This window comes from Hibiscus syriacus, unplaced genomic scaffold, assembly GCF_006381635.1.
Source record: "Hibiscus syriacus cultivar Baekdansim isolate YM2019G1 unplaced genomic scaffold, ASM638163v2 tig00110578_pilon, whole genome shotgun sequence".
Classification (NCBI taxonomy): domain Eukaryota; kingdom Viridiplantae; phylum Streptophyta; class Magnoliopsida; order Malvales; family Malvaceae; genus Hibiscus; species Hibiscus syriacus.
The window spans coordinates 342,273-366,642 of NW_024062789.1; the positions used below are offsets into that span (position 1 = coordinate 342,273).

The following is a 24,370-nucleotide window of genomic DNA, read 5'->3' on the forward strand; positions in this document are numbered from 1 at the left end:
ATCTGACATTAATAGTACTCGAACTCAAACTTCAAAAAATAATAACAATTTCTTTGTTGTCAAGATCACTTAGTTCGTGCTTTTAGCCTAGTCTTAAATAGCCAATATGATGCCTTCCACGTCTTCACATTGACCGGAGGTGCATGGAAATTATTGTGCACTCATGCATGTGAGTAAAAATAGTAAATTGTTTTTCTTTTAGGATTAGTTGGTACTTTGTCCAACTTATAAAGAGTTTATTTATTGAAAATGTGAAAAGTTATAAATCTTTAAAATGTGTTCCTCCTTTTATAATTTGAGGTTAAAAGATTTTACAAATACTACCTGGAAAAGTTATTTGATTATAGACTAAATTGATAGTGGAATTTAGATTATAAATCTTGAATGTGAAATGGATGATTGATTTGTGTTTTTGTTTGTTGTTCTTATCTGATCTTCCTTCGTTTTATGGAAAAACGGGGAGGATTAGAGTTTCTTTCTGCATCATCTTTTTATTTATTTTTGCATTATTCCAGGATGACACAGCATTTTAGAAATAAAGTGCACTTTTTCCGCTGGCAGTTTCAGATATAGTACTCATAAACATGTAAGGCATGACACCTATATGGTGGTAAATGTAGGTTCGGATTTTCAGTTTAAGTTAATTGCTTTAGTTACTGTATGCAAATGATATTCTTGAGCAAATTTATTCTAGGTGGTGTCATGATATTGGTCGTGAGCAAGCTGCAGACAAGCCTCTTCTGAAGACTGTATTCCAGGTATTCACCATCTCATTGACCTTTCTAAGAAATGCCATGAATTTTGAGTTACTTATCTTTATTTGGTTGCAGATGATGCTGCGATTGTTTAGTCCCCGCAAAACAACTTTGATGTTTGTTATCCGTGATAAAACAAGGGTGAGCATTTTGTGCTTGGAGAGCTAGTTTTTTCTTCGCCTTTTTCCTTGATATTCTCTAGCCTCCAAGCTTTATAATATTACTATATTTAACTAAGGATCTCCTATGTTCAATTGAGTCTGTTGTTACTTTGATATTTCTTGTTGACAGACACCATTGGAAAATTTAGAACCTGCTCTGAGAGAAGATACTCAGAAGGTACGGATATATGGTGTCTATACTTCCTTGCTTTTTTCTATTAACTCAAGTAATATTTTCTTCTGACCTGTTTATCTTTAACTGCAGATATGGGACTCTGTTCCTAAGCCGAAGGAACATAAGGAAACTCCATTAAGTGAATTTTTCAATGTATGATTTTTTGTTGTGAGCTAATGCAACATAAATTTAAATGTCTAACATCTCTCTGTACCATTCCCAATGAGTATTGCTTCTGGCAATTTAATGCTATTGCTGATAATGACCAGGTTGAGGTGGTTGCACTTTCTAGCTATGAAGAAAAGGAGGAACAATTTAAAGAGCAGATACCATTTTAGATCATCGAATGAAGAAATTCAGTATGCCTAGCAGTCAAACATACTTTCACACTGTTCAGAAGTTTCTTAAATGGAAGAAAGAAGTTGAATATCAACATTTTGTGACGTCACCCTATTGATTGTCTGATGGCTTCTGTTTTTTTTCTCATTGATTTTGTTGCAAGTCTTTTTTCTCACTCGTCCTGGTTATACACTACAATTTACTGTTTCTGGAGATGGCCAAAATAAAATACCTCTACCTGCCATATATGTCTGCCTGAATATTGGATAATGGTGCTGAAATATTTGATTAATTGGCATGCAAATATGCAGTTTGTCTGCTTCTATTATTATTTTTTAAGGTTTCTAATTTGAGATAACGATTCTTTCATTCTATTGCACCGGGGGGGATAGCTGGAGATCGGAGGGGCGTAGTACCTGCTTCTGGGTTCTCTTTTAGTTCACAACAGATCTGGAAAGTCATTAAGGAGAACAAAGATTTTGACCTTCCAGCCCATAAGGTAACCTTTTGGATTTCATTATGGCTATAACTTCAATGGCATCCATAAATCTTGTTGATTTTTCTGTTGTCTGTGCTTCATTTTGCCGTAGGTTATGGTGGCTATGGTCCGCTGCAATATTCTTAATATTCATAAATATGTCCATGCACATACAAACATGCACCTTTTTTTCTGGACAGCTAGTTTTTGTGCTAGAAACTCGAACCAACCAGTTACATCACATGACAGAACTGGTGTCTATTAGAGGAAGCTGTACAGTCTGGTCCAGTTGCTGGCTTTGGGAAGAAGCTGAATTCAATTCTCTACACTTCTCTTTCAGAGTAGGATCACTTTAATGAGATTATAATATTAGTTTTGTAGTGTCCAAGTTACAAATAGGCTGCTACCTACATAGCTGAGCTCACTTGTGCAATGATCAGTTGAGCATTGAAGAAATTATATAAGTGATTCATTCTGTCAAAGTGGCTGCAGAATTATGATGCTAAAGGATATATGAGAATGTTGTGAACTTGTGATTATTAATTGGCAACCTGATGGCTTGTGGGTCATGCCGTTTTCTCTTCATACTGGTACCTGATACATGTCCAACACAGACACCTCTGACATGGGGAGATTCTTAAACTCTGAATTTAAATTAATTGAATATTAATGGCTTTTTAAAGGTTCAAAGTGTTTACACTCAAAACCCATATTAAAATATTAACAAGCTACTTTCATACTATTGAGTAAAATTAAATTATTTCACTGTGGTGTCTAGCCATACTCCCTAATATTTCAGAAACTACTCTGTCACCTTGTCAATCTCATGTTGCACAAGAGCTGCATGCCCATGCTTCCTAGATAGTGATAATGATATGTTTTTCGACTGAATGGATGAATGAATATTTTCTTGAGGCATAACTCAACCAAATAAGAGTCATATCTAACAATCAATTTCAAGATTTCTGTTTTTCCTGTACTTATTTTCTGTAGTTTACTACCATGTATCAGCGACATTAAGTTCTTTGTTCATTGTTCTAATTTTAGGTATGATGCAGAGGCCACATATTTTGATGATGGTGTCCGTTCTGCAAAGCGAAAGCAGCTTCAAGAAAAGCTGCTACAAGTAATAGCACTAACTGTATTTGTGCCCCATTTTTCTTGTTATTTGAATTTTTCAACTTATTTGCTTTCAACTCCTGATATATCTTGTCCAACCAGCCCACCAATCCATGCTAGGGCATTTGAGGTCTGGAACTCTTGAAAAATTTAGGGAAGCATTTGCGAAAGCTTTAAATGGAGGGGAGGGATTTTCTTTGGCTGCTCGCAACTGCACTGAATCTTATATGGCTTTGTTTGATGAAGAATATGCAGGTATGGTTGAAATTCATGAACCATTCTCTTGTCCATAAGCTGGCATAGAACTAAAAGCTACAAAACAGTTATTCAAAAGCTATGAAATGGGAAAAAGAATCATTCAAAAGGTTCGTAGGGTAATAAATTATTCATAAAAGCAAATTTGTGATTTTAAAACCATTACAATGAATTGAAATTTTAAATGATGAGCTTTTTTATATTGATTGCATTTAGTATGTTTGGTACTATAGTTGTTGTCAATGGCGGTACTTTTTACACAACAAGGTAGATTGAACATTTGGAGTTTTTACTTTTGCAGATGCTGTTGTTGAACTAGCAAACTGGGCTTGCTCTAAAGTCAGGGATAAGCTACGTCGTGATATTGATGCACATGTTGCTTCAATTCGAGCTGCCAAACTTTCGGAGCTGACTTCATCATATGAGGTATGATAACTTATCTCTTCTTCTCTTCTAACCATTTTCTCGTTTCAAGTTATTTTCCTGGTGATTAACAACAAATCGGTCTCCAGATTACTTGCTGTTTAACAGTCCTAACCGATGAAGGGATCTTATGGAAAGTTAGGATGGTGTAACCTAACAAAATTTTAAAGCAGGAGTTTGTGTATTATTTTCAAGTTATAGATTCTATGTTGTATATAGTTGAGGATTTCCGTAACTTTTCGAAGAATTTGTCATGGTGACATCTACAGCACATGTTTATCACAAGTTAAATCACTATTTGGTATCTTACAGATCATTATATTGCATTTGCAGGCAAAGCTGAGTGAGGCATTAGCAGGACCTGTTGAAGCACTTTTAGATGGAGCTAATAATGAGACATGGCCCTCAATAAAGAAACTGGATGACCCTTGCATACTATTTGTTGACATTTCTATGCTCACATGAAAAGTCATGTGGTTTGTGTTTGTCTTACAATGGATGCTACCATAAATACCAAATTTGTGTGGCATTCAACCAAATTTGTAATGCTGAAGCAACCAGGGTCTTGATACATTTTCTTCATTAGTTGAACACAGCCTTTTCCTCCATATGATGTTCGTGATCTGTTCTTATGACTGATTTTGGTGTAGGTTCCACTTGCCAAGACGTTGATCACACCTGTTCAATGCAAATCTTTGTGGCGGCAATTCAGGGCTGAGACAGTACAGTATCACTCAGGCCATTTCTGCTCAGGCATGAATTTTCAAATTCTAGTTATTGTGAATATTTTGTTTTCTCTCCTTCCCATCCAATATTGATATGAACTGTCAGCATCAAATCAAGTTCCAATTCTAGTCATGAGTGTCTAAAGGAGAACTAGAAAAATAAGTCTATTGGCAATTGCGATTCACATTGCCAGGCTTTAGTTAATAATAATTTATTGCTGATTGGACCTCTGAAATTCTGTTGGGTTCCTCTAATTTATCTCATGTACTGCCTCTTTGTAGCATGTACAATATTTCTGTTGAGTTTTATTTACCGGAATTCAGAATAATTATTTTTGGCTTAGATATGTTACTGCTAATGCATCACCTTTTCTGAGTTTACTGATGCCTTCTGCATTCAGGAAGCGAGCAAGCGTAACAACAACTCGATGCCACCTCCATGGGCAATTGTTGCCTTGCTAATCTTGGATGTAATGAATTTATGACTCTTCTAAGGTGCTTGTTGTAGCTTTGAATTAATTTTGGTCAGTATTCAATGATATTATCCTTTGTTGCTTATGCTTTACTTACAAATATCCTCATTGCAGAAATCCTTTATATTTGGGTGTCATCTTTGTGGGTTACCTTATCGTGAAAGCTCTATGGGTGCAGCTTAACATTTCGGGTGAATTCAGCCATGGCGTTGTAGGATTCAAACTAATTTTTGTGTACTGCTATTTTCAGCTAGCCGATAACCTTTACAGCACTATACATTCAAACTATTTACTTAAAAGCATTTAAAAACCTTTTGGGTATGTAAACTTGAAATTCAAAAGCAGATTTATGAAAAGAATGTTTGCTTCTTGCTAAATATAGCTTATCAGTCAGAGCTTTGTACTATTTCTGTTTTTAAAATATTCCAGTGGCCTCCATTTTTGCAGCTCATTTTTAAAATATAGTTGTCAGTTTTCTTTATCTTGCATATCAATCTGTAGTTTTCTGAGCAAATGCGGTTATTTAGTAAAAATTTCTTCCACTTCATGATATCATTAAGAAATATAAAACTACCTTTGTCCTTCAAGTTACTTCTATTTTCATTGTGTTTAATATGTTCACCCTTTTCCTTTTGACCGAAGGTCTAATTTATGCCATTCAAAAAGAAAGGCAAAAGGGTCTAATTTATGGTATTGTATGCTTGCAGCTTCCCGGAATTCTTTCCATATCTGCCAAGTTCCTCCGCACCGTCATTAACCTCCTCAGAAAGTTAGCGCAGCAGCGGCAAAGTCCTGCAACTAACTATCCTCAGACAAACCCGGGTGCCGAATCTAAGAGTTTCCAAAATGGGAGCACCAGAAGCAGTATGTCATCAACTGCTTCATCTGGAGTAACTGCACCAGGTAATGGTAGCGAATACTCCAGCCACTTGAAAGAAGAATGAGCATCTTGTGCTCGCTTTCGTGGTTGGGTGTTTGTCACATACGTTATTTATATGGTGCATGAAATCATCTCTCTTCCAAGAATGTGACAGTTACACATCTTGTGAGGGCATTTGTTTTTGTGCAAGTGCCATCTTTATACAAAGGGGCCTTGGCTTTCTTGAAATTGGGTCCCATCAAATAGCCCCCTCCTCGGGCCTAGTTTTTTTTAAATATTTAATTAGATTTTTTGTATGTTGGCTAAGTTATTAGGTCACTTGCAGCTAACCCTAGCTAGAAATTTGCACACTGCCAGTGCCTGTTCCACCTATGGATAAATAATGTAACTAAACTTTGCATGATTTTATTTATATTTTTGTGCCATTCCTCGTCATTAGGCGTGAATCGAAAACTTAAAATAAATCCATCTTTTTCATTACATGGAAATTTTAAAACCAATATAACAGGCTTACGGCAACAATTCAATCTTGACAGCTTACATCTTAAATGTCAATCACTAGTTTTTTTCTTCAAGTCTCGAGTCCTTAAATTGTTTTAACTCCTAGATGACCAAAATTTAATGCTCCTAGGTTGGTGGTACCTCGACACCAATTAGGCGGTTGAAATAAAAGAAAAAGAACTCATGGAATCACAAATTACGAGGATATTTACTTCAGTTTTTCCCTTTTTCCTTGTTGATTTAGTATTTACCAGCTGGATGAATAGGTAGTCTCATGTGCATCGAGATATTCACAATTGGCAACCAGAGAGGAGCCGAGGGCCGCGGATGAGACAGGTCAGAGTAATTGATTTAGCTGTCAATTACTCTAAATGTATGGCTACAACAACTTTGCTTCTGCATCCTGCATGCATGCATCCTTTACTAGATTCATAATTCAACTACCCGTTTTTTCCACTAAATATATAGTAGTTAAAACTCGGTATGTTTGATTCACGGAATGTAAGATTATTAGCAGGAATATAAGATTATCGTGTTTGGTTAAAGAAATAAAAGATTATTGGAATGTATATTTGACCAAATTGTCCATATTATATATTTATTTTTTTAACAAATTGAAAAATATTTATATATTTTCTTTCAAAAAATTAAATTTATAAAATTTATATAATTTTTTTACAAAATTAAAAATATAAAAAGGTTTAATGAAATGGTAAAATTTTATTTTAACCCCTGAACTTCATATAAAATTTTAATTATAGGTTTTTTTTAAATCTAAAATAGTTTAAGGATAAATTTATAATTTAATCTTCGTAGAATTTTTATTATTCAATGACAGAAGAATGATATTTTTGAAAAGGACAAAAATTTAATGGCATTTTTAGTCCAAAACGCCGGTAATCCAACAATATCTAAAGAAAATGAGATAATGACATTCCCGGTAATATACCCCAAAAAATCCACTATTGATAATCTTACATTACCGAAAATGAGATTCCCGAACTAACCAAACGAAAGAATGTGAATTTCATTCCCATGAGAATCTCACATTCCCCATCTAAACGCCCCCTAATGGTAAAAATATATATACCGTAAGATACAACGACCCGACGAAATAACATATGTAAAACAAAGAAAAATGTCGGAATTAGAATATTAAAAATCAACTAAAAGACCCGAGGGAAATGGCGAAATTCTGTTATATTATTCGTAATACAATACGATGAGAATAACATTTTTATTTATAATTAGAATGTTCAGTTATCACAGTTCACGATTAGTACGGAATCATAAATCAAACTTTTTGTACATATAAAAAAATCTCGTGAGAAGTATGAGCGTCAATTTTACACTGATTGCTTTCGAAGAAAACCTGTAAGCTTAATTCTAAGTGTTTTTGGGTAGAAAGTTTAAAATTTATTTAGTTTTGTTAATAAATTTGTTGAAGGAAATGAGAATGGAGATAGGGTTTTAGGAGACCATGAGATCTCTAAGGTGGTGTTTGGTTCGCTGAAATGTTTATGAGGAAATTAGAATCTGTGAAGGAATTGGAATATGTAGGAATTGGAAGTCAATTCCATATTCTCTTTGGTTCGCAGACATGTCAGATGAATTTGATTTCGGTAATATAAAATGACAGAATTGCCCTTATTGTTTTTTTGCTTTATTTTAGTTTATTTTACAACTTACATGTAGTAATATATTATAAAAAATTAAAAAATATTAAATTTTCATTTTATTGATTGATTATTCATTTTAATAAATTATAAAAATCATGCTAATAAACATTATAAGTTAAAGTCATCGCAATCAAAATATGTTAATAATTTACCAAAAGATAGAGCAATATTTCGATACATTCCAATCGGAGTATGTTAATTAGTTACCAAAAAATATACCAAAAATTATTTTTATTCAATATATAAATTAGAAACTCGACCCGACACGACTCAAAATAATAAAAAATTATTTTTATTCAATAAAAACATTAACTTAATTTGAAAAAAATTATATATAGAGGGGTATTATTGTAATTATTCCTAAATATATAAGGTAAAATTATATTTTTTTGGGTCGCTCCGGTTTTTTTCACCCTAAACCCGAACCCGACCTGACTCGAATATCACACTTAAAAAACCTGACCCGACCCGAACAAAATAAAGTTTCATCCGACCTGAATATATGAATTAGAAATCCGACCCGACCCGACCCGAAATAATAAAAAAATATTTTTATTTAATATAAACAGTAACTTAATCCGACCCGACCCGAATTATATATATTTTCGAGTCGGTCCGGGTTTTTTCACCCTAAACCCAAACCCGACCCGATCCGACCCGAATATCACACTTTAAAAATCCGACCCGACCCGAACAAAATAAAGTTTCATCCGATCCGACCCGAATATATGAATTAGAAATCCGACCCGACCCGAAATAATAAAAAAAATATTTTTATTTAATAAAAACAGTGACTTAATCCGACCCGACCCGAATTATATATATTTTCGGTCGGTCCGGTTTTTTCCACCCTAAACCCGAACCCGACTCGATCCAACCCGAATATCACACTTAAAAAAACCCGACCCGACTCTACCCGAATATCACACTTAAAAAACCCGACCCGACCCGAACAAAATAAAGTTTCATCCGACCCGACCCGAATATATGAATTAGAAATCCGACCCGACCCGAAATAATAAAAAATTATTTTTATTTAATAAAAACAATGACTTAATCCGACCCGACCCGAATTATATATATTTTCGGGTCGGTCCGGTTTTTTTCACCCTAAACCCGAACTCGACCCGACCCGAATATCACACTTAAAAAAACCCGATCCGACCTGACCCGAATATATGAATTAGAAACCCGAATCGACTCGAAATAATAAAAAAAAATATTTTTATTCAATATATGAATAAATTGCCAAAGGATTGATGAGGATAATATGGTCAAATTTCAATTCCCTCCAACAAGGGAATTGAATTCCATCTATTTTTTGATCGAATTCACTTTCTCTCATTTGATGGAATTGAATTCTATCAGAGATTCCAATTTACTTGAAAAACTTGATCCAAATATAAAAAAAATGATGGAATTAGATTCCAATTACCACCGTTTCCAAAATATTTCAGGTTGCTTAGGATTACTTCAAAATTTTATTTGACTCCTCCCACGGAATCATAAATAAAATTTTATTTTAAAATTTAAATGATGTGGTGGCTACATCGAAGAAAGTTTGAATGATGGATATGAAAGAAGATTTTAAATCCAACGGCTAATAGAGGCCTCCATCTCCAAAATCCAAACCGCGGCATTGATTTCCCATTAATGACTTGCAACCACCTTTGTTCCTGTGTTTTTATATTCTCCACTCTTAAAGCTAAGCTATATATATAGTGAGAGTTTAACGCACAAAACAAGGCCAACCAGTGAGAGCCGCATAGAGGTTTTTGCTCCGAGTTTGATTAATCTGTTGTTTAGCCTTTCATGGCGGTGAAGGCTTTTATCTGTTTGATTCTTTGGCTCAACTCTCTCTCTCCTCTTCAAGGTTTTCTTTATTTCCCTCTCTAGAATCTGGAAAATCATCTCATTTGCGTCCGTTCTTTTTTGATTGAATAAATCTGGGTTTGATTGATAAATATTGCAGGTGGCAGCGATAACTATGAATTCAGATACCCGTTCATCAAAAGGGCGAGTTCATTGTCGTCATCGTTCTCATCATCAAACACAGACGAAGTAACGTATGATTACATAATCGTGGGAGGTGGGACGGCAGGGTGTCCGTTGGCGGCCACTCTGTCTCGGAACTTCAGAGTGTTGGTGTTGGAGAGAGGAGGGGTCCCTTTTTCAAACGCCAATATCTCCTTGCTCGGAAACTTCCACATTTCGTTGGCGGACACTTCGCCGTCGTCGGCTTCCCAACCTTTCGTTTCCACGGATGGTGTGATCAATGCAAGGGCTAGGGTCTTGGGTGGTGGCACTTGCATCAATGCTGGGTTTTACACCAGAGCTAACTCAGGGTATGTACCATTTTCTAAATTTAATATATTGTCATTTCTGCCCACTCTCTCCGTCTCACATACACATATATAATATAACAAAAATTAAATCCTATTTATCTCGATATATCTCTTTTATTCTTTCATCGATAAATTATCTTTAAAAAGTAAAATTACAAAATATATTATATAAGAAAATGAATATATATATATATATAATTAAAAGAAATCAAATTAAAACCAATAAAAAACTTAATATTATAAAAAGTTACATTTAAATTTCAACATAAACTTAACAAATATATTATATTCAACTTGAGTTAATTTTTTTTATAAATAAAATTTAAATGATATAATAATATTCATTAATTTGATTAGTTCAAACATTCTAAAATTGGCTTGAGAATTCTCTAATCATTAATTCATGAGAGAAATCACTAATATCTGGGAAAAGTAGTTCACATGTCATAATAAATTATAGAGAAAATAACCTCAGTGACCAAAAATGTCTTATAATATACGAGTTTAACCAACTATTTTTGGATTTGCCAAAATGACCAACTAAATCGCAATGCGATCGATAATTCGCAACGCGATATCCAATATCGCAAATCAGTTTCCAGATTCGTAACGCGAACTTCGACTATCGCAATGCGAACTTCGACTATCGCAATGCGAACTTCGACTATCGCAATGCGAACTTGGACTATCGCAATGCGAACTTGGACTATCGCAATGCGAACTTAGACTATCGCAATGCGAATATGTAAATCGCAATGCGATAGTCGACTATCGCAATGCGAACTTCGACTATCGCAATGCGAACTTCGACTATCGCAATGCGAATATGTAAATCGCAATGCGATAGTCGAAGTTCGCATTGCGATTTACATATTCGCATTGCGATAGTCGAAGTTCGCGTTGCGATTTATTCCAAATTCGCAACGACTGGTGGTATTGCATTTGTTTCTTAAGAATTTTCTCTAAAAAGATAGTATTCGCGCGGACGTGTCGAAGACACGTATTACCACGACCACGACCACGACCACGACCACGACCCGAGACGAGACAGACGGCGGCGGCAGCGGCGCGCGAGAGTCCCCCTTGTTCTCTATCACTCAACAAGGAAGTGGGAAAGCCAAGCCTTAAATACTATTCCCAATAGTGTTTCCAATACTATGTGAGATTGAGCATTACCAACACTTGTTCCCAATACTATGTGAGATTGAGCCTTAAATAGTGATATTATTTTAAATGTTTTGCTTAAAATTGCAATAATCGCGATTGATTGTAGATTGACTTTTAATTATGACATATTTAATTGTATAATACTAATGCAATTGGTTGCTGATTCAGTTGTTTTAAGGTGCATGATTGTTAATTGTTTCCTGAATAATCACATTGTATTGTAAACAAGTGTTGGTCCCAATAGTGTTTTCAATACTATGTGGGATTGAGCATTACCAACACTTGTTTACAATACAATGTAATTATTCAGGAAACAATTAACAAACATGCACCTTAAAACAACTGAATCAGCAACCAATTGCATTAGTATTATACGATTAAATATGTCATAATTAAAAGTCAATCTACAATCAATCGCGATTATTGCAATTTAAAGCAAAACATTTAAAATAATATCACTATTTAAGGCTCAATCTCACATAGTATTGGGAACAAGTGTTGGTAATGCTCAATCTCACATAGTATTGGAAACACTATTGAGAATGGTATTTAAGGATTGGCTTTCCCATTTCCTTGTTGAGTGATAGAGAACAAGGGGACTCTTGCGCGCCGCCGCCGTCAGTCTCGTCTCGGGTCGGGTCGTGGTCATGGTAATACGTGTCTTTGACACGTCCGCGCGAATAATATCTTTTTAGAGAAAATTCTTAAGAAACAAATGCAATACCGTCGTTGCGATTTTGGACTATCGCAACGAATTTAGAATAAATCGCAACGCGAACTTCGACTATCGCAACGAACTTGAAATAAATCACAACACGAACTTGGACTATCACAATGCGAATATGTAAATCTTAATACGATAGTCGAAGTTCGCGTTGCGAATCTGGAAACTGATTTGTGATACCGGAGATCGCGTTGCGAATTATCGATCGTATTGCGATTTAGTTGGTCATTTTGGCAAATCCAAAAAAAATTGGTTAAAATCGTATATTATAAGGTATTTTTGGTCACTGAGATTATTTTCTCTAAATTATATATATATATATATATATATGAAGATAGTGATTAAGTGGAAAACTAGAACATCTAGATGTCAACAACAAAGCCTTTATTAGGTTCTTAGGGCCCCACCTCCCCGTATTGCTAAAATTTATTTGGAAGGCCTTGAGATGGTTTCCAACCAAAGAATCAGCTCCTTTAATACTCTATAATAAAAATATTTATTAAAAAAATACGAATCAAATTAAATCAGATTAAATTTATATATAAAATTAATATAAATTATATTCATCTCTATATTTTATTTTTAAAAAAATAAAAAATTAATGTTATTTACATAACCCAACATTAGGTCGATAATACATAAATCTCGGTGGTCTCCTGGCCTAACCTCGGTGGTAAGATCTATCATACATTCAAAACTGGGAAATAATGGCATTATTAGGGACCCATTATTTGCCCAACACATTTGGTCCACCTTAAGATTAGGAGTCAGAAAATTATTTTTAATGGAAAACATGGGTACTCATTATTAAGCATTGATGCTTGTACTTTATTGCAGTTTCATTCGAAGAGTGGGGTGGGATACAACGCTAGTGAATAAGTCGTATCCATGGGCGGAGAATCAAATTGTTCACCAGCCTAGACTAGCACAATGGCAGGGTGCCTTCAAGGACAGCCTTTTGGATGTTGGTGTCTCACCTTATAATGGATTCACCTACGATCACATATATGGAACTAAAGTCGGAGGCACCCTTTTCGATTGCTTCGGCCGTCGCCATACTGCGGCTGAACTGCTTGCTTCTGCAAATCCCAAAATGCTCACTGTCTTGGTTTATGCCACCGTCCAGAAAGTGTTGTTCAATCAAACAGGGAAGAGACCAAGGGCAATGGGAGTGGTTTTCAAGGATGAAAATGGGAACCTGCATCAGGCATTTCTCACAAACAACTGGAGGAGTGAAGTGATTTTATCATGTGGTGCAATCGGAACTCCTCAAATGCTAATGCTCAGTGGTATTGGACCGAGGGCTGAGCTCCAGAAATTGAACAATTCAGTGGTTCTGAACAATGAGTTTGTTGGCAAGGGCATGGTTGATAATCCTATGAACTCGATTTTCGTCCCCACTAATCGACCGGTGGAACAGTCCCTTATTCAAACCGTAGGCATTACCAAGATGGGAGTTTATATGGAATCTAGCAGCGGATTCGGACAGTCCCGGGATAGCATTCATTGGCAACATGGAATAATGTCTGCAAAGGTGATCTGAAACTATTCATTAGGAAGAGACGATTAATATAAACTTTATCAGAATGCTGGGTTTAATCCTGATGGTCTCTGCCTTTTTTGTCATACTGAACCAGATCGGCCAGCTGGCTCCGATTCCTCCGAAGCAAAGAACACCTGAGGCGATCCAAGCTTTCATCAAAAGAAAGCGAGACCTACCACATGAAGTATTCAAGGGAGGTTTCGTTTTGGAAAAGTTTGCCAGGCCCATGTCCTCAGGCCACCTCAGCCTGGTCAACACCAACATCGATGACAACCCTTCGGTCACCTTCAACTATTTCCGCCACCCGCGTGATCTGCAGCGATGCGTCGATGGGATCCGCATGATTGCAAAAGTTGTACAATCAAAACATTTCACAGACTTCACAAAGAGTGACAAACCAACTGTAGAGAAGCTTCTTAACATGAGTGTCAAGGCTAACATTAACCTTAGACCAAAGCATATTAATGACACCAGGTCCCTAGAGCAGTTCTGCAAAGATACTGTGTTAACAATTTGGCATTACCACGGAGGGTGCCACGTCGGCAAAGTGGTGGACCCTGACCTCAAAGTTATTGGCACCAACCGACTCCGAATTGTCGATGGCTCCACATTTAGTGAATCCCCTGGAACTAATCCTCAGGGCACTGTCTTGATTTCGATTTTTGCAGGTACATGGGAGTCAAAATTTTGAGAAGAAGACTAGGAAAAGCTGCTAATGTGTAACGACTTGCGAACAACTGGAGGCATTTGAACAGATCCGTTTTTGAGATTTGTGTGGTCCTGGGATAAATCTAAAATTTGGACCTTTAATGATAAGTATTAAAAGATAAAATGAATTTTAATATATGCAAAAATAAATTAATCTACTTGTAAATTATATTTTTTATTAGGCCCAACAACTATCTAATAAGTATATAAAATTTCAAATGAAACAATTAAAAAAAATTACTACTAGATACCCAACTACTCACACAAAACACTTTCCATAACTTTGACAAATTTGAGAATTTTAAATGTCGCTATTAATTTACTCGACAAAGTCATTTACGATAATTTTAATTTTAAAAAGGATCATCTATATCAATGTCATTCAAATTATTATGAAAAAAAAATCTTAAAGTTTGTGCAAGATTTTTATAATTTATCACTACTTTAAGATTTTAATATTCTGAATCCAAATAAAAACCTAAAATATTATCATATAATTTTAATTATTTAAATTTATTTTTAATAACTTATAATTAAATCTATAATTATAACAATTAATTAATTTTAAATATATTTTTTAATTGTGGGCTTGGGCAACTGAAGAGCAGTGTTTGTTTGTAGTAGTGCATAAGTGTATGTAGAGTAAAGCTTGCCACGGGAAATTTAGCATTTCCATTGCTGTTAATTTATATCATGAACTCGTCTTGACTGTGCTCCTAATGCTTGGTGCCAAGGTTGATGTTTTTGGCACTAAATAATATAAGATTTAAAGATCCAAACGTTGTTTATTATCGGTCGAGATTATATAATCTAATCAGAATTTACCATACTACTTTACCATATGCATCTCAAAGGGTTCTCTTTACATATGCATGTCTCTTCTGTTTCTCATTTTCAAGGAAAAATGGTTGCAGAAAAGAAGATAAACTTGCTGGAAAACAACAATAATCGGGGGGAAATGCTAGTAGTTGAGGATATTAAAGGACGACTTTAGTTGCAGAAGTTTTTTGCTGTGCCTAAGCCAAACAAAAGGTAATACAGTGATCACCTAACTTAGTACAAAATGTTAGGTAAGCTCGAGCGGCATTTAAGTGCATGTTAATGTTAACTTTTGGTGCATGCATGTACCAGAATAAAGCATCTGTCTGCATTCAGAAAATTTCCCAGTTCTTGTTCAAGAAAGCCAACACTAATTACTCATGGAAGATATTGTGACATCAATGGAAAGGGGTTTTAGCAAAATTTTAACGAGACCCTCGCCAAAATTTGACAGAAAATCCGTGCTCACTTCGGCTGCCTCTCGAAAAACTTCGTATTCTCTGCAAGAAATGTCTTCTCCTTCCTGTTCCTAGAGGGGCCGAGCACGAGTGCCTCCGAAACGACCCAGGCTCCTGCACCTCAAGCCCTGGTGGGACACTTAAAAAATCCACTGCAGACAGTGCTATATTGCTTTCACGGCTATAGTCATAGCCAGGTGTTGGGTGATAGGTCTGTGAAGCTTCCACAAGCTCACTTGAAAGTCTACTAAGCTTACTATCTACTGTCGTAGGAAAGTCCTGGATGCCAGCCTTCGGTTCGACCTCCATTTTCTCATCAAATTCATTACATACGAGTTTTAATGCTTGAACAACTTCGCCCATGAATGGACGATGAGAAACTTCTGGCTGCACGCACATCGATGCAATCGCCGCTACCTTGGCAATGCTATCTAACAAGATATCAGATTTTATGACCGGATCGATAATGGTTTCTAAACCTTCCTTGTCTGTTAGGAGTGTACGAGCCCATGCAACGAGATTTTCTTGACCTGGGGGCTGCAACAAGTCCACAGGTTTCCTCCCTGTTAAGAGCTCAAGTAGGACTACCCCATAACTATAAACATCACTTTTGACAAGAAGGTGTCCGGTCATTGCGTACTCTGGAGCCAAGTAACTGGAAAAATAAGTTCATCAGCAATAAGTAATCTGTATGTAGAAACAGGCAAAGAACAAAAAACTGCCAACATCACTACATTCTAAGAAACCAGACAGATGATTCTCATGAGGCATGCAAGTATCGGAAAAGCTTCATTGAGAAAAGATAACTGGTCATGAAAATTGAAAAGGATTGATTCATGAATGATAGGAGAGAAGTTCATACCCAAACGTTCCCATTACATGTGTTGAGATGTATTTATTCCCTTCATCCAAAGCGGTTCTAGCCAATCCAAAATCCGAAACTTTAGGGGTAAAATCATGTTCCAGCAAGATGTTGCTGGATTTGAAGTCTCGATGTATAACCCGGGGGTTGGAGTCTTCATGTAAATATGCCAAGCCTCGGGCTGCACCGAGAGCAATCTTCATACGGGCACCCCAGTCAAGTGGATTGGTTTCCTTCTCAGCTCCTGGGAGAACATAGATAGAGAATTAAACGATATCTAATCTGTAATATGTAACAGGCTAATCACTCACGAGTGAAAAATGAGAAAGGGGATTTCACTTATGCTGAAGATATTCACCGTGTAAATGGGATTCAAGACTTCCATTCGGAACAAGTTCGTAGACAAGACAATGTATATTGTCCTCGGTGCAAATACCAATCAGTTTAACCAGATTTCTATGGTGCAGGCGGCTAAGCATCTCCACTTCTGCCAAGAATTCTTGTCCCCCATGTTGGTCCTTCCTCTTCAGAACTTTAACAGCCACTGCAGCTCCATCATCCAAACTGCCTCTATAGACAATGCCAAAACCTCCTTCACCAATCACCCTAGAATCATCAAAGCTATTTGTCGCTCTTTCTATATCATTCAAGGTGAAGTTCTTTGCCAATCCAGTATATGTCATCCCACTGGAACTAAAAGACATTGATGTAGCACTGGATTTGCTTCCTTGCATAACAGGCCTAGCAGACCCTGCTGATTGTCACAAAATGAGGTCTGAGCAAGCCCAAACAATGCTTTGGACTAATGATGACAAATTAATAGAAGAATGGAAAACCATAAATTTAAGTTGAGCAAGGATTCAAGGAAGAAGAAAGCTTGATTTTGATAACAAAATCTGGCAACAAGCTGTTTATTTGAAAGGCAAATCATGTTCTAAGAGAACTGCAGTCTATGAATATAGTCATAATGTAAGTACCTGATGGTTTGGATGGAGAAAATGTTGTAGTTTGTGGTACATGTTTAGGTTCTTTGACACAAGCTCCGAATTTCCAAAGAATAAGCCAAACGATCCCCAAGCATACAACAAAGGCTGAAAAAGATGACAGAACAATCACAGCTATCATGCTTCGTGTAAGCCCTTCTCTCTTCCTCGTAGGAACATCGACTCCTAAAGGTTTTATCGCTTGTCCATGATAGTTACGACCAGTGTATGGCCCATCATCGACAACAGAAACACTGGAACTCGCTGCAGGAGGAGAGGGTGGAAGCCCTGCACGGGTTAAGACCAGCGGCTAAAGCTAGTCTCCGAAAATCTTCAAATCATGCTATCTGATGATATATTACCTGGATAACGAACATATGCAACTTCATAGGGACCAAAAAGAGAAACCTTTATGAAGACCTGTTGGTTCCAAAATTTCTTATAGATAAATAACGCGGTTGAATAGTCAAATTTTACTTCCCATGGTACCAAGTTGATGAGGACCGTACTTTTCTCTAGCTCTTGACTAGCTGCATTTGCTCCCATAATCCGAACTTGGCTGTGATTTAGTCTTACACTAGCAGCAATTTCCTGAGCCAGTTCTGAAACCAAAGGAAAAAATGTGTATATTGAAACACCAAGCCGAAGCTTAACTTGAATTGGCCAGACACAACCACAAGGTGATCCGAGAGGTGTATATGTTAAGGGCTCGCTGCATGCCACTGACGTACAATCTGCAAATTGTATCAAATTTAAACTTTGTTTTCTTTTCATAAGAAGATTACTGATCCAAGGAACCTAACTGAAACGCTCGCTAGAAAAAATAGATCATACGGGAGGTAGTTGGTACCTTTATTAGGAGGTGGAGGTGGTAGTGCCATAACGATGGATGGTGGCGGAGCCTTCATCTTCTTCATGGAAGAAGCGGTTGGAAAAATTGCCGGTTGAAGAATGGGCACTTCTACAATAATGAAGAAAATATGATACTTATTTGTAGCTGGATTAAATTAGTAAAGGAATGCAATGTCAAGCAAATGAAAGAAGTTAGATGTTTCATACTATGAAAGTGGCTTGATGGGGCCGTAGGTGTTGGTGCTGGTGAAATCCAGCTAGGAGTGGAATACTGAGAAGGAGAAACTGCAGGAACTGTACATTTACAAGTATTTTAAATGTGAATATATATATATATATATATATATATATCAATTATTTTCAATCCACAATAATAACTAAGGGCTACCAAGGGAGAGAAATAGACCTTGCTGCCTGGAAGCAGGTTGATGAATTGAATAGGAGGGTTGAGGAGCAGAATTTCTGAAATGTTTCCTTGCATGATGATGCTTATAAAACCATATTGAAGGTGAGGATACAGGACCAAGCATCCGATTCTTCCCAGGGTATCCAAACGATGGTGAAGTAGGTGCAACCGAAATACTTAAAGGCTTCAGGGCATGGTGTGGATGGATTGCTACAAATAAAAGAGAAGAACCTTATTAATTGTTTCAAGTAGGAAAGTCCAGTCCATGACAATTGCTTTTCTGAAAGACGAAAAGTATTCTAGTTTATCCACTCGCCTTTATTTGGAGAGTGATCCGGAGAAGATGATAAATGATGGAACACTTTGCTAGAAGGGGAAGAGGCTAACTTTCCATTTCTAGTCCTGCCAAAGCCGGGAGGTCTTCGTGTCAGAGAAGGCGCTGGATCTGTAGCATCATTTTAAAACAGATCCAACCAACATTAATCATTACAGACTATCATAGTATTAGACGCCATCAGCAATGATTTTGATGCTATGGAAACACAATTTACTGGAAAGTTTAGTTATCTGTCTTGCAAATGTTTCTTATAAGATCATTAGATGGCACCATGTTCTTTGTGGAGTATGCATTTTTTTTTCCTTTTAAAATAGGATATGTGCAGTCTTAGTCTATCAAACCCATTTTGTGACATTCACCTGGATCTGTTGATGGTGGTTGGACTAGCCCGGTAGGATAGATGGTTGGTGTTTTTGCAGGCATTCTTATTGGTGGCGGCCATGAAGTTCTTGCTGCATCAAAACACCGATTGAATCAAAAAAGAGTGGCGGATTAAGCAATGCATCCATAATCAAAAGCTTTAAGTTAGTAATGTCAATGATGAACTTCATGATGGCAACATTACAGCCTGAGAGAGAGAGAGAGAGAGAGAGAGAGAGAGACAACAAGGCTAAGCACGACAGTAGAGAATATAATTGCAAAATTTTTTGAACTTCATGTGACCCACAACAAGGGTAAAACATGTGTATTGATCTTTCTGATTTCGGGTTCTTTGATGTGTCTGTTTATCAACATGAACCAGGTTTGTCAATGCTGTCTTTCAAAATAAAATTGAACTTTCCAACTTGAAAATGAAACATAATTTTATAAAACCAGTGACTGATCCGACAGGTAATGATTTCTGTCAAGTTTTTTAATAATAAATCGTTCAGTTATCCCAAACATTTTCTTCGGAGATAATGATGGAGTCAATGTACCAGCACCATGTAGATCAAAGCAATCAATTGGTTTCTGGAGACAGCCCCCCCCCCCCCCAAAAAAAAAAACCCATCAATCTCCATGAACCATGAAATATTCGGACAATTTATCAATGATATTTTGACAAATGACCAAGAAGTTTCCCCTTAAACCCATAGATCACCAAGAAATACTATTCCAGGAATCATGAAATGTGAAAACACCAACTTCAAATTCACTCATTTAGGCTTTCTTGGTGATCATGAAATACAGATTCTATCTGATACTTAAATTCTCCACTGAGCCAATTTCTCAACAAGCCTAAAGGCATACCATCCTAGTTCATCACTGAAACTAGTTTAAATAACCCAGATCTTTAAAATAGACTTTGAGTTCAAGTTTCATGAAAATCTCAATAAAATAAAAGGCAAACAAATGCATGGATCAAAATTAAACTGCCAAAAAAAAACCCAACTTAGAAGAAAACAGATATAGACAACATTACCTGATGATCCATCAACTGACATAACACTGAGAGTAATACATATGGTGAACAGCAGGAGAGTAACTTCAAATTGACTATGAAACCCCATTTTTTTAAAACTTCCAAAAAAACTGGAACTCAATCTCCAAGAAGTTTCATCTCTCTCAGGCCTCAGCCAATCATCATCAAAGCAAGAAAAAGATAACAGAACCAAATCAGTGAAAACTGAAACTACTCCCTTAAGCAAAACATGGGTATATAACTTAAAGGAACAACCTTTACTACTTTGCTTAAGACTACAAACGAAGACCCCGCCAATGGTGCACCACCAAAGTAAAAATCCCAGGGATTAGGTAACCAGAAAACACCCCAGGTGATCCCTTTATTAGAAACTAATAATGAGAAGATTGGCTTAATCCTATAATGGAAGAGCAGTTTTTTTAATTACTGACTGAAAGTAACAATAAGTATCCCCCTACCCCACACATGCAAAGATCGAAGTTTCACTGGAGGTGATCAAAGCAAAAGAATGATAAAGTAGAACAATGAAGTTAAAGGAGCTTGGTCCAGCTCCAAGACACTTTCCAGTGAGAAAGAGAATTGTTGCTTGGGTATGTTTGGCTGAATTGTTTAACATAATTTGCAGCTTAGGGTAGATTAATAGACACAAGTCCACTTTAGCATTATGACATTTGCGACTTAGAGTTTAGACTAATTTCCAATGATTCAACCATTTAACTTTTTGGGTAAATGAAAATTTTCATCATTCAACTTTAATCTTATTCCTATTTCAGTTAATTCAAATTTGTTTTTTAATTTAATCACTTAATTTCTGAATTATTTTTATTTTGATCACTTTATCGTTAAATACTTGAAAATTTTATGATAGGAAACAAGTCACCAAAACAATGTTGCTTTAGAAAAATCAAATTTACAACAAAACAATGTCATATGGATCATATAAAACCCAATTTCCACATTTTCCCTTCGCCTCTTTTATTCTACTTTTTTCTCTCTCCTTTTCTCCATCTATCCATATTTTAACAATTGCTCGTCGCGATGGACCACTAAATCAACCATCGTTGGTTATCATTAACACGACCGATAAATCATAAAATTTTCTAACAAATTGAATTCGTCATTCTAAATGCAAACTTAATGTTTGTTTAATCGAAAAACACATCAAACTCAACAAATCTAACATTCAAGAGCTTCAGACGTCAAACTACCACCATCTAAAATCACTTTCATCTAACAATAATGTTGTTCGACTCTTCTTTCCTTCGCCGCTCTCAACATTCGACTGTAGAGTCAGTACAGTTCTAAGATGTAAATTTTTCTCATCGAGATTCACGTATTTATCGTTGAAATTCTTCATCCAACCATCAAAACATTGAGGGCTAAAAATAAGAAGTTTCTATCTTCTTTTACTTCTTATTGCTTGGGTTGATGTGTTTGATTTTAGGATTAACTGAGATAGTAGCTCGTGTTAAGCATCAATGAAGGTAATAAGGTGGATGACATAACGGTGAATGGCTGAGCAGGGATATTGTTCAATGGAATTGGATGATGACAAGATGTTATTGGTGGGATGGCTCACATTTGGTTGTGTTTCACTTAGAGTTTGTTGTAATTTTCATTGGTGAGGTGGGAGGAGAGTGTCAGTTGCTAGTGGGATGATGAATGATGGTGATAAAAGGAGAGTTATGAGCGGTTAAGAGATAGCTACTCGAATTTAGATAATTGATTCATGTGAAACAGAGGTTGACGACTTGATGGATCAAATTACAATAATTTAAAATTTTTAAGGTTTAAACCTATCGTCAACGATGATTGGCACAGTAGTCAATCGATGGTTGAAATTTGAATTAGTATCTATAAGACTCAAAAACTAATAAAAATGCTAAGTCAGCACAAAGTTAAAGACAAACAATCAAGTGATCAAAATGAAAGTAATTCAAACGTTTAATGATTAAAATGAAACTTTTTAAATTTTATTGACTAAAATAAAAGTGAAAAGTAAAAGCGTACTTTTTGGATTATTTAAAAAATAAATAAAAGTGGTAGTGATATTGACAGGTATTTCAATGGATTGGGGGAAATCAAAGTAAAGGATACTTGCCCCAAGAAGAGACAATTTAGGCAGAGCTGGGTAGTTATTTTGGAGGGCAATGTTGGACACCACCTCCACCGTTGTTTTTCACAATTTTTTTATTTACCAAATAAAGACCACAAAACAATGGCACACTCAAGCAAGAAACTAAGAGCTTAATGTGTCGGTGAAATGGTCAAGGGACTGCATTCTTTCTACCGCTCTTCCTGTCATCTTTTTGGTTAAAATCTGCTCTCTTAATGGAATTAATTTTGAGATGCAGGTAAATCTATTATAAATATTTAAAATTTAGGTATATGTAAAAAAAATTTAATGATTAAGTAAATAATTACTTTTATCTCTACTCTTTTTATGAAGCATTTTGATTTTCAACATCTTAAGGTAAAAAAACTCTTAGTGTTGAGTAAATAATCACTTTAGCTTTTATTTAATTTTTTTTTGCCCCTAATATTTCATTTTAGTCAAAAAAAAAATTCTATGTTAGAGTGTTGATCATTTGTTGACTATCGATTTTTATGCACATAATGATCACGTCGATATTCAAAATACCTCAGAAAAAGAATATGGACTAAAATGATTATTTAATTATACATTAAGGATATTTTTATCATTATACTTAAATTTTAATATAAAATGTTATGTACTTAAATCCACTTGATTATACTTCAACTTACTTGATATGAAGTCTAGATCGACTACTGACAATACATAAATCTCTAGTTAGTTATATTTTGATATTCAATTAGGAGAATTAATACCCCAACGTAAGATACCAAACATAAACCACCTTTTTAGTAGGTAAACCAAATATCTTCCCTCACCCAATTTATATTTTTCTATGATATGATTTCAACCTTAGCTTTCGTCTTTGATTAGGCAACAAGGACGGGTCCATCAGCTAATTTGTGTCTGTTGCTAACTCGAGTGTTATTATCCCATCAAATGGATTAAAGTGTTCAATGTGTACTTCATTTAGTTATTTATAAATAATGAGTTCATTAAATATTTATTAGTGTTACGATATTATCTATATAATTATTTTAAAATAATAATATTAGATCGATATATTTGAATTTATTCATATTATGAAATTATAATATGGAGATGAAAATTTGGAGATTTTATATAGTTGAGAAAAGGAATTTCCACTATTTATTAAGGTGTGTTGATTCTTTGAATTGTAATGCTTGGATAGGGTTGTGAAATTGTCCGTTTTCGATGAACTTTTAGAAGAGGAATCCGAGTCAATTTTGCATACTAATTTCGGCCAATAACATTGACAACCCAAACTCATCTTCATCTCTTTTCGAATATAATGTATATCCAATAAAAGATTTTCAAAATCCATTTTAAATAATTTTTAATGACACTGACACCCCGAGATTTGTGTCTCATCCTGATAAAAGAAGATTCAGAATCGGAGTTGCTGCATGTGTTAATGGCGGGACATGGCCGAATGGAACATCTGAAATACGGTGACTGCAAAGCATGGGCCAAAACATAAGAGGTCGGCCTCGTAAGCCACTACCTCATTCAAATATAAGTATTGACCCTTTCCTTCTTCTGCGGTCACAAGATTTATGCTAAGGAATAAATTTTTAATATTTTTTAAAATATTTAAATTTATTAAATTTAAAGTTGTAAAAATATATTAATAATAAAAATATATCTGAAATATTTTTACGATGAATAATAATTTCTTTCGAATA

General features: G+C 35.5%; 1 protein-coding gene and 2 pseudogenes across 1 annotated transcript; 2 read left to right on the forward strand and 1 right to left on the reverse strand.

The window, feature by feature from the left end:
- Positions 1-356: 356 nt before the first annotated feature.
- On the forward strand, positions 357-5,854 carry LOC120133256 (annotated as a pseudogene).
- A 3,921-nt stretch (positions 5,855-9,775) lies between these two features.
- On the forward strand, positions 9,776-14,488 carry LOC120133313 (annotated as a pseudogene).
- Positions 14,489-15,578: 1,090 nt separating this feature from the next.
- Positions 15,579-21,203, reverse strand: LOC120133345 (receptor-like serine/threonine-protein kinase ALE2). Its single transcript, XM_039149950.1, has 11 exons — positions 20,570-21,203; positions 19,527-19,619; positions 19,147-19,275; positions 18,831-19,040; positions 18,632-18,718; positions 18,423-18,533; positions 17,935-18,306; positions 17,567-17,860; positions 16,948-17,340; positions 16,590-16,833; positions 15,579-16,382 (listed from the first exon to the last, which is right to left on the reverse strand). Exons 1-11 carry the CDS (start codon positions 20,655-20,657, stop codon positions 15,695-15,697), a joined length of 2,709 nt encoding a protein of 902 aa, XP_039005881.1. The 5' UTR covers positions 20,658-21,203; the 3' UTR covers positions 15,579-15,694.
- Positions 21,204-24,370: the final 3,167 nt, after the last annotated feature.